This window comes from Psittacula echo (assembly GCF_963264785.1).
Source record: "Psittacula echo genome assembly, chromosome: 3".
Classification (NCBI taxonomy): Eukaryota; Metazoa; Chordata; class Aves; order Psittaciformes; family Psittacidae; genus Psittacula; species Psittacula echo.
The window spans coordinates 61,132,334-61,143,263 of NC_137736.1; the positions used below are offsets into that span (position 1 = coordinate 61,132,334).

The 10,930-nt window shown below is 41.3% G+C and overlaps 1 protein-coding gene across 1 annotated transcript in view; it reads left to right on the top strand.

The window, feature by feature from the left end:
* The window catches only part of SLC9A4 (solute carrier family 9 member A4), a gene marked incomplete at both ends in the record, with an annotated part of 34,960 nt that extends 25,455 nt beyond the window's left edge, over window positions 1-9,505 (top strand). The window contains 4 exons of the mRNA XM_080612886.1: window positions 2,541-2,637; window positions 5,081-5,212; window positions 6,254-6,341; window positions 9,204-9,505. Of these exons, the coding sequence (XP_080469012.1) occupies window positions 2,541-2,637; window positions 5,081-5,212; window positions 6,254-6,341; window positions 9,204-9,505 (619 nt within the window). The remainder of the gene's footprint in view (window positions 1-2,540; window positions 2,638-5,080; window positions 5,213-6,253; window positions 6,342-9,203) is intronic.
* Between the last annotated feature and the right edge of the window lie 1,425 nt (window positions 9,506-10,930).

Genomic DNA, 10,930 nt, shown 5'->3' on the forward strand with positions numbered 1-10,930 from the left:
CATGTTGTCATTTGTGGTGATGCAGTTCTGCAAGGACTGTGCCCTATGAATGTTACTTCCTTCACAGGACTAGTGAAGGTTGGTGGAGACTTCACAAAGTTCAAGGTTTTAGATATTAACACATACCAAATAATCTTACAAGGTTTGTGGAAGGCATTTTTTTCCTCCATGAGTCAGCTGTCTACAGATGTAAAGAAGAGATACTGCCACAGTACTCATTACAGAGAGACAGTCAGTTTTCATGGCATACAATAATATCTTTATTTTCTTCACAAATACATTTCCTGTACTGTGTTTGTTGTAACATGCTGGAAGTTTCAATAAGAACAAAGAAATCGTTTCACTAAGGATTGCTTGGGTTTGGTAACCTACCAAACTTGTTTGGGGCTTTTTTTTTTTCTTTTTTTTTTTAATTCTCTTTAAATGCATTATACATTGCAAAATGCAAAAGCAATCTGTTCCTTACACCTGTGCATTGTAGGTTAATATTAAATTCCATGAAAATAGTACATGTTTTCAATTTATGCTTCAGAACAATACAGACTATCTTCCTACTGTTTGTTCTCTTGCTGTCCCAGCTCAGCTGAAATTCAGGGAATATTATTTATTCTTTTTAAGTCACTTTAAGAACAAAATTATAAGCCTTTATATGACAGAAGAGGCCACTTCTGTGCTGGCATATGGAGGGTCAGGTATGTAACTGGAAAGGTAAAGAGGTGATCTGATGTCTTCCTAGTGGAATTCTGCTTTCCCCAACTTAGCTGCTTTCCCCACTTTGTTCCCAACTGTAAGGTATAAATACCCCGTGGAGATTTTCACTGAAGTGGGGACCAGAGAGGCAATTAATTTGTATGATGTCAAAGCTGCTTGCATCAACTATGTCAGTTCAATTTGCATTACACAAATGAGCAAAACCTGCATTTTATAGACAACTACTCACTGGCAGGCTAGATTGCCATTAGTCCTCAGGGGCTGGGCCTATGTTTGCTTTCCTAGGTGTACCTTGCATCTTTCTGTTGTCCAAAGAGACTGGTTTCTGTGCTGTGGAAAGTAGCATACATGGACTGTCCCACAGCCTGCAACACACCAGTCCCGGTGTGGAATAAAGGTGCATTACACCTAAACCTGGAAACTTGGTGGTATCCTTGGATCCTCTCAGTGTTTATTTCTGAAAGCTGAAAGCAAGCAAAAACCCAATCAACCAACCAACCCACCCAGCTGGCCTAGAACTGGGTGATGGTGATGGGTTTTCTTCCCTGCTAGTAAATACCTAACTTTGTTGTGCTGTTGAGAATTGATGAATGCCAATTAAACATTTGTTGAGAAGGATTCCTTAGGGCCAGGATAAGATTTCTGGTCAAATCCAAAAAGTGAGTCCTATTCACTCACTTTGGCTTGTCAATAGCATAAAACCAGTGGTAATCTTGTTAAACTAGCAGCAATTTCAAATCCCAACCTTTTCCCTATGTTTACAGCATAAACTCATTTTAGCTTGAATCCATCTTCCTTTGTTTTAGCTTTTGTTAAAAGTTTTTGATTTATTGTAGGGAGAGTAAAAAATAAATGCACACAAAGCTGTGACGATACTGTACATTGATTATAATCCATCCTTTAATTGCACAGTTTACAGATGACACTCTAAGGACATCACTTAGCTGAGAACAAAGATTTGAAACTTCATTTAAAAAAAAGAAGTCAAGAAAGCAAATGGAGAAAGGAAAAAAAAATAAAAACAAACCACAGAAACAAGACGAACACAGACTGATTCATTCTGAATGATCACTATCTACTTCCCTTTGTTTTCTTGGGAATTGAGCTGTATGCTACTCTCACACATATCAACCTATTTAGCAAAACCAGTTAACATTTCACAGTAGCCCTCCTCCATTGTTTTGCTAGTGAAAAAGCCAGGCAGCTGCAAGTGACTTGAGCTTCTTGTCACAGTTTGTTAAAAATACAAAGATGACTATCTTTTAGGTAGTTCTTTTGTTTTAAATGGAGAATCAGGCTCAATAGCAAGGAAACCCTGTATATTCTCCTCACCACAGGGTGGGTGTCTTGTGCTCTTCCATCAGCATGGTTTTTAGTTCTTCAGGATCCACTGCACTTTCTCAAAGGAGTTAAAACCAGTAGGTCTGCATGGCCCAGACTGCTAGACCATGCTGAAGAACGTATTCAGACAGAGGAGAAAACTTGCAGTGCCTTCCTGAATGCACTGTTGGTTGTTGCCAAATCTAATCCTTAATTACAAACTTCCTTACGAAGCTTTGAGGGGAAAAAAAAAAAAAAAAGAGAGTTTCTACTACCAGCTATATGAAGGCTTAGGGCCCATTCTGACTACCCAGTATATTGACAAAACTCAGGAAAGAGCAAAATATGACATTTTTTATTAATCTTTGAAAGATTTTGTGGTGTCACTGGTCACAAAGAGGCTGAAAAGTCTTGCGTTCTCGTACTAAAAATAGATCATGAATCATTTCATGGGAATAGTATTTAATCAACTCATTAATGTAATATTTAAACTTCTCTTTTATTTACAGGAACGGTAGAAATCGGCGTATGCGTAGGCTCTCCCACACAGAGATGAAGTCCATGAGAGACGTCTTGGCACATAATCTATACCAAGTGCGACAAAGGGTGTGTAAATGACCTGCTATCGCTCACTGTTTGCAGACTGAAAGCTCTTGTTTGCACTCCCCATATCACAGCTACGGCGGGTGGTAGCACCAGGACCAGCCCTGGGGTCAACACTGGTGGGAGATGTGAGCCCAGTGCCCTGAGGTGCTCCGACCCTAGAGCTACCCAGGGAAGGAAGGGAGAGGAAGAAGCCCTGGCTTGAGACACATTCCTGGGTGTATAAAGAGAAAGTGAGTTTTCTCCATCAGCTTTTCACCCTGGCAACATGGAAAGCCAGGAAAGTCTGTGACTGAGCTGTAGAGGTCAGGCTTTCCTCACTACACAGCTACCCATGACTCGGGAACCACTATCTCCAGGCTGCCAAACGCTCTGTTCCCATGGCATGAAAGGCCTGTGCAGTGGATGTCTAGGCTGGACCAGTGCTGGGCAACCAGCTACTGATGTTGATCAGCCAGCTACCTGGTATCTGGTGATGAGTGCAGGCTCTTGTTGGAGGTGGTGGGCTGGGAGGTGGCCAGCAGCAGTGAAGATCCACCCTGTGGAAGTGGATGGACCAAAAGTGGTAAATACTGTGTAGCTCAAAGACAGCTGAGAGGCTGGTAAATCCTTCGTCTGTATGGGACCAACAGCTTAACCTCACCATGAGAGAAGAAAGGGGAAAAATGAATAAATATTCCACCTCCTCTGGAGCTTTGCTTTACGCATTTGGGTTTTTTTTCCCCCCATAAAATGAGAGTGATAATAACTCAGCAGGGATTTGTTTTGCAGAAATTTGTACTGCCTCTGATGCAGCCAAGTGAATATTGAGTTACTGAGAGATATTGAGATACTGGACCAGGTCAAGGGAAGGGCAACAAAGCTGATGAAGGGTCTGGAGCACAAGTCTTATGAGGAGCAGCTGAGGGAACTGAGGTTGTTTAGTCTGGAGAAGAGAAGGCTCAGGGGTGACCTTATCGCTCTCTACAGCTACCTGAAAGAAGGATGGAGCGATGCGGAGGTCAGTCTCTCCTCCCACATAACAAGTGCTAGGACAAGAGGTAACGACCTCAAGCTGTGCCAGGGGAGATTTAGATTAGATATTAGGAAAAATTTCTTCACAGAGAGGGTGATGAAGCACTGGAACAGCCTGACCAGGGAAGTGGTGGAGACAGTGTCCCTGGAAGTGTTCAAAAAACGTGTAGATGAGGACCTTTAGTGGTGGACTTGACAGTCCCGGGGTAATGTTGGACTTGATCTTGAAGGTCTTTTCCAACCTAGTTGATTCTATATCTACTTAATCCAATATTGAGCCCAGAATATAGAACTGAGTGCTCTCCTACAACGAGTGGTACAAGATATTTTACATTAACCTTGAAATTACGCAGATAAACACCTCTAACTCGTGTAACACATATTTAAGATAAAATTCTAGGCCCTGCTCTTTTAAGTGTGTTATTATTAATATGATATTCATTCTTAATATTGTTTGATTCGCCACAGCTTATTATCTTTATTATATTAATTTCTCATCTTACCAGCAATAATTTGCATATATAGATGTCTCTTAGATTACTGAAATCTCTCAAAAATCAACTACAGCAATAGCTATTTGCACCAGTCACTTCCTATGTGGGATTGAGAACTGTGTGCTTTTGGATATGAATGATAGGAAGGAAAATGATGCTACTTTCAATACTTCACTTTCAACTCTAAAGGCCTGATAATGTCTGGCTCATCAGATCGATTTTACAAGGAGCTTTGCAAGTGTGACAGAGATCAGAATCTGCTTTTTAAGAAGGCTTAATTTTTTTCTTTAAGGCAGATAAATATTTCCCTCATTTCACCAGATGTATGCAATAAATTAAAAAGCTTGTCCTAAAACATGTTCTGTTTTAGGGTCATATTAAGGTGTAGCTTGTCCAGGTATGGCAAGGAAACTCAGTCTGTCTATCTCATTCTGGAGATGTACTCTTCTTAACTTAGTCTTTTGCTCCTGGGCACATCTGCAACTTGCTCCTAGCCCGGTAATGTTAGTACTAAGGCTCAAAGGCCAGCTAATCATCCATCTCTCTCCTGGGACCTGTCTCAGATCTGTAGCTCCCAACTGTGTGACAAGAAAAAGGATGACAAAGGGAGAACAAGGGCAGAGATGTTAATAACCTTGTGTGGGTAAGTATATGTTTCTAGTGCACTTCAAGCAGGCAACAGTCTATGACAGATGGCATCAAAGTGCAGTCTTTGAGGTCTAAGACATACAGCTCTTCTTGTGCTTCTTCCTGTCTTGATCTGCAGCAGTGAATTTAGTATGAGGCTGCATTTTTTCATGTGATGCCAAAGAGATCTGTGGTGAGTCTATGGCCAAGATGGGGCAAGTGTCCCCTTGGCCCCATGATCAACCAGACTGCACAAGGTTTTTAACATTGGAAGAACAAAGAAAATCAGCTGGGTGCATTTTCTGTTTCAGGCACCAGCATACAATCGACACAACCTGCCTACCAGCGCAAATGAGAAACAAGCCCAAGAAATCCTCATCCGTCGGCAGCACAGCCTGAGGCAGAGTTGCAGGAAAGGAAACAGCTTACCTTGGGGTAGACCGGTACGTGTTACATATACTACCATTTATGTGAAAAATGCCTCTGCTTCTCTGTAAATAAGGAAACAGACACCCACTTTATATGCTTTTTGTAATAATTAAAATGGATACTTTCACCAGTGTCCTTAGCATGTTGACAGCAACATTTTAATGTACTACCTCTACACATTGGTCAGAGATCAGCTACTATGGCTGTCAGTAGTAAAATAATGTAATTTGCATTGTTTTGGTATGTGCAAAACAATATAATCACAAAAAGCCAGATGCAAAGCCCTTGACACCTTGCACTGACTGTTGACTCTTGATCAGTAAGATTTGTCTGACTAAAGGTAGTCATTTGATAGCATAGACATTTAAAGCTGAGTTGAGGGGGCCTACAAGGATGCTGGGGAGGAACTATTCATCAGGGACTGTAGTGACAGGACACGGGGTAACGGGTTCAAACTTAAACAGGGGAAGTTTAGATTGGATATAAGGAAGAAATTCTTTACTGTGAGGGTGGTGAGGCACTGGAATGGGTTGCCCAGGGAGGTTGTGAATGCTCCATCCTTGGCGGTGTCCAAGGCCAGGTTGGATGAGGCCTTGGGTGGCATGGTTTAGTGTGGGGTGTCCCTGCCCATGGCAGGGGGGTTGGAACTAGATGATCTCAAGGTCCTTTCCAACCCTAACTATTCTATGATTCTATGATTCTATGATCACAGTGAGGGAAGAGAAATAAGTTCGTGCTGGGTATATTAATTTTATTTAAAGTTGTCATATGAAATAGGAAAGGCGTATCTTAGAAGAACATGTTTCTCTCTGCTGACTGTAAAAAAACCCCATAGGGCTATTACATTAGACACTGACATTTTTCACTGGCGTTGACATTGAGTTCAACCGTCCAAGCCAAGCATTGTTCTTATTCATTCCTCTCTAAATTGGGCTGTAAAAGTGCAGAGGCACAAAAGAAAAAGCATATAGCCATCCCTCTTTACCTTCTCACCAAAAAACTACAAGTGGCAGACACAGTTACATGGACTGAATACATTTCTGTCTCATACGCAGGCTAACACCACAGAAGTACGCTACCTCTCCTTGCCTCAGGGCCCCAGACAGCGCACAAGACAAAAAGCCAGGCATGTTACTTTTACAGGTAATGGAAATGCTTTACTCTGCATCCTACTCCAGCAGTGAAAGAAACTTGGCCAGTTGCTCAGTGGATTTAGCAGTACCAAATAAGGACTCCCAGGGAAGTCCCTGGCCCCTTTAAATGAGCTACACCCTTTTCTCCTTTCTTTTTGATCTGTGTTGTTTACATGGTCATTACTGCAGCAGTTTCTATCTCATCCCAGCACCGCCCAGGCTTCTCTTCCCTGTAGCAGGCTCCTGGATCCCCTGTTCTCCCCTTACATCACACACAGAGACTAGTTCATTGTGGTTGGTATAGATTATGTGGTTGTCTTACCCTGCCCATGGGGCTGATCACCCCCGTGATGGATTCAGGCAGGAGCTCAGGCTCTTTCCTCTGACTGGAGTACTGGGGGCTCTTCTCCTTGTGCCTCAAGGCTCTTCCATGTGGAGATGAGCCTCTAATCACATAACCTAACAAAAACTCCTGGCAGAGTCTGTCCCCAGGTAGCTGGTCTCTTCTCCCGCTTTCCCAGCTTATTCTCTATGAACATTTCTGTAGTAGTACTGGAATTGCTGGATAAAGTTATCAGCCAGTCTCATATTATCATATGTACACAGTAAAATGCAGACCTAGCCTCAGCTGCACTCTCAAGTAAGGAGACAGAAGTTAGGGATGGAGCAACACTGAACTAAGGAAACATAGCAAAACGATGTCACAGAAAATACAGAATTTAAGACACTTGAATGTTCATCATTGTCTCCATCTGTAATCTCCCAGACTCCTTTCTGAATTTACTTGTGTGAACCTGAAAGGCATTTGTGTTCCTTAGAAATATTCCTTTTCATTTCTAGCAAAATTAGCTTTAGAGATTGAAACCATATATTTAATCTTTGTATCAAAAACTTGGACAACAAAATTAGTTTCCTGCAGGTGCAAAACTGTTTTTTCTTCCTTTTCTGTTTTTCTACGAAAGAGATGCAAACAGGAGATCTGTGAAGGCAACCATCTTCCTGGGACTGAGCACTCACACATGGTGGCAGCAGAACAGAAACTCAGAGGATCTGTTCAGAAGGGAAAATAAAATTACTCATGGGGATTTTTTTTCTTTTTTCCTTTTTTCATACAGCCGATTGATTATTTTCAGTTCTGTTTGTCAGGATGCCACGGTGGGGGATATGTGCCTTTCTAAAAGATTCAAATTGTTCTACAGAGCAGCCTCAGACCTAAAAGCATTTCAGACATTCTCAAGGGACCAAATCCTTCTATACCAGACAGGCATATTATTTCAGTGGGGAAAGAGCTAAATCCTGAAACAGTGAATGAAAGTACTTTTTCATTAATAGCTAGGCCTGAATTTGAGCCCTACCTTATGATCTATCCAAACAGATCATATCCAAAGAGGCTTCTTGGTTCACCTTCTGGCCCCATCCAAAGTCAGTTGTGTAGCATTCACCTTACTTTAAATTGTCTGCAGCAGGAGGAAGCCACCCTAAACTCCTCTCATAAACTGTGTTAGGATGAAACAAACTGCACTTGGAAACTGAGAAGATAAATGTAAGGAATGTAGGAAATTAGAATGACAACCTTATATATGTACATATGCATCTACAGAGACAAATGCTACCTCTTCTGTCTATGCCTGGAAACCCTCCTGGAGAAAGCATCCTCTAGCAAGCTTGGTTTAGCTCTTATTTATAGCATGTGCAGAAAGTTTAGTAACTAAAAGGTGAGAAATAACCACAAATAGATCCTTAAACCACGTATCAGCTCCTTCCGCTACTCATACAAATGAATTATTTCTTTGACAATGTATATCATTCTTACTTGGCAGCAGTAATGCTCCCAAAGGGCTAAGTATGAAGGGCTAAAGCCCTTCAAATCTGAGACAACCTATCCTATTTTACTGCTTATGGTGTGGTATGCCCACATGGCCTATGAGAAGCAGGTTCTGCTGTTAAACCAGTCTGTGCCCCTGTTTTGTAGAGGTATGTGCTGGTGCATGCATTTTTACTTTGCAACAAGTGTGAAGTAAACATTAGTTTAAAACAATGTAATAGTTATTAAACTGCAATAACTTAACAACTTTTGACTATGTGACTAAGGCCATACATGTGTGCTTTAACTGCAGCAGTGTACAGTTTAATTTTATGATTAGTAGACCTTTGTGTTTATCTCCCAAAGCCTCCTAACTTGTTACAAGCTGTTTCTTAAATTAACTACAAGTGGCTTTAAGAAGAGTGAAAATGTTCTATGAACTCCACAGAATGAGAAAGCCACTTATTGGCCTACGGCAGGCAAATTTTTATTGTGTACTTGTGGCAAAGCAAGCTGGTAGGAGCAGGTCTGACACACCCAATGTAATCAAAGCACCCTAGAGTCATACTCCTGGTTTCAGGTGAAACTGTTTTCTTACCAGTTGTTAATCACAGTTAACTGGTAAACCTGATTTTCGATGCCACTGTAGTTGTCTCTATCACTATTTTTGTCTTTTGCTGTGGGTTTCAAAATGCTTTTCAACCATGGTACCAGGTATACTTGTGAAACCTGTAGAAAATTGAAAGCTACATAAAAGAGCACTCTTGCCCTGTGAAGGCACTGAGCAGCTCTGTCTGGCATTAAAAGGTAGCTGAATGTGCTTACTTGTTGGGGTTTCAGGGTAGGGGCAAGATCAATAAAATCTTTTGAACATCAGCTTTGGGATAAAAATAAAATTTAGGGTTATTCTTAGTTCTCTATGTAATAATTATTTAAAATACTGCAGTTCCAGGGTTTAAAACCATAATGCTGTATTGTACTGCATATCCTTTAACTGTCCTTGCCAATACCATGGTGTTTCTCTATTCTCTTCTTCAAAATATGAATTATTTGGCTATTTTCCTTCAGATCACCACAGAAGTGGCTCCGATGCTGCATTCCCAGTAATGTTCAGACCCCAGCCCCGACTACGGCCACTCGAAGCAAAGCACCACGAGGAAGAGCTGATTCCAATGGCACACTTGGAGAGACGAGCACACCCATCCAATCCATCAGGTCGAAGAGGAAATTCAATCAAGCAGCATTGTTTCACCAGAGCAGAAAATCTGGCTTTAATGCCAAAGTCTCAATTCACTGTGGGAGAAGTAAAGGGATATGAGTCAGAAGAAGAGACAGTAAAAATGGCACCAGCCAAGCCATTAGACATATGAGGAGCACAGAAGAGCAATGTTTGCATCTCTAGGGCCCTCTGTGCATTGCTCCAGAGAAAATAACAAAGCTCTTATATGAACCAAGCCACAATTTTGCTTTTGGGATTAGGGCACTTGTTCTCATATCACTTTCAAATGCTGTATCAAGGTACTTAGTGGCTCAGAGAAGACTCAAATTCTTACATGTTTCTGTCAAGCTTTCTTTCCAACAAAACACTGCAGGAAAAAGGAACGTGACCTTTGTAGGGGTTTGGACATGGATTTAAATGACTATAGTTGGATACATGCAATGCTATGGGTGGAAGCTAATACTGCCTTTCTCTGTTCTGCACTACGGCCTGCATCCAGAAGAAAGAAACACTGAAGGACATACTTGGCACATAAGTGCCAAGATTGGTAACTTCAACTTGCTTAGAGCTTTTGACCTCAGAGTAGCTGAGATTTTCCAAGAAAAAGTTAAAAAACAGAAATGCACTTTTAGGCGCTTAAATGTCACTGAAGATATCTAAACAAGTACTTGAGTAAAAAGGATTTTTACTGGACATTTTCAGCACCACCAGAGGAAAAAACCCTTTTTTCCCCTTTTTCTCATGTTTGCAGCTTTTGTGTTTAGCAGGCCATAATGAATGCACTGAAATTGTACAAAGCTTTATGAAACTTAAGTTCTGTTTGCATTTCCTTATTGTGCCTGAGAAATGATACAACTTCCTTTTATGAAAGCAATTATTACAAGAGGGTAAGATTTGGCTTTTGTACTGACACTGAATAAGCAATGAAATACAGTTGTGTACCTGAAAATCAACAAATAAACCCAGCTCCGCCAAAAAAGGGAGTACCTTTTGCCAGATCTCAATCCTATAGTAAGTTATGTTGACATTTTATAAATCTGTATGAAAATATTATTTTAAGAAAAAGAGTTATCATACAAAATCAAGTCTTAAATTGCAATGTGAGTCACCGAGTTGCTGCATGAAACTTAATGAGGCCAAAATTAGTGCCCGTGTGATGTGGTCCTTAGGGCACAAAGCTGATGCAGTTGCATGGAGTGAGGTGACAGGGGTGCGGGGACCTGCTGCTGCACTACAGAGTCGAGAGGGGTGAGATCTCCAAAACTGGCTGCTGGGTGATGTGGACTGGAGGCAGTCCCTGGAGACAGCAATGAAGAGCAAGTGGAAATCTGAGAAGAAGGTGAAGAAGGGATAGTGTCTCATCTTCAAAGGGAGCTCAGGAGAGAGATTAAACAGAGGAATTACTGTCAGCTGCAAATTCAGCATTTCCTCTTTAAGAAGATTTAATCAGCAGGTTGTATGGAGGAGCTGGACAGACACAAACTGTGAAATGAGGAAGGTTAATTGGATATCTGGAGTGGCATGCAAAGGGGCTAGACATACATGATGGAAAAGAGGACTCTCTGCAATTTGGTCC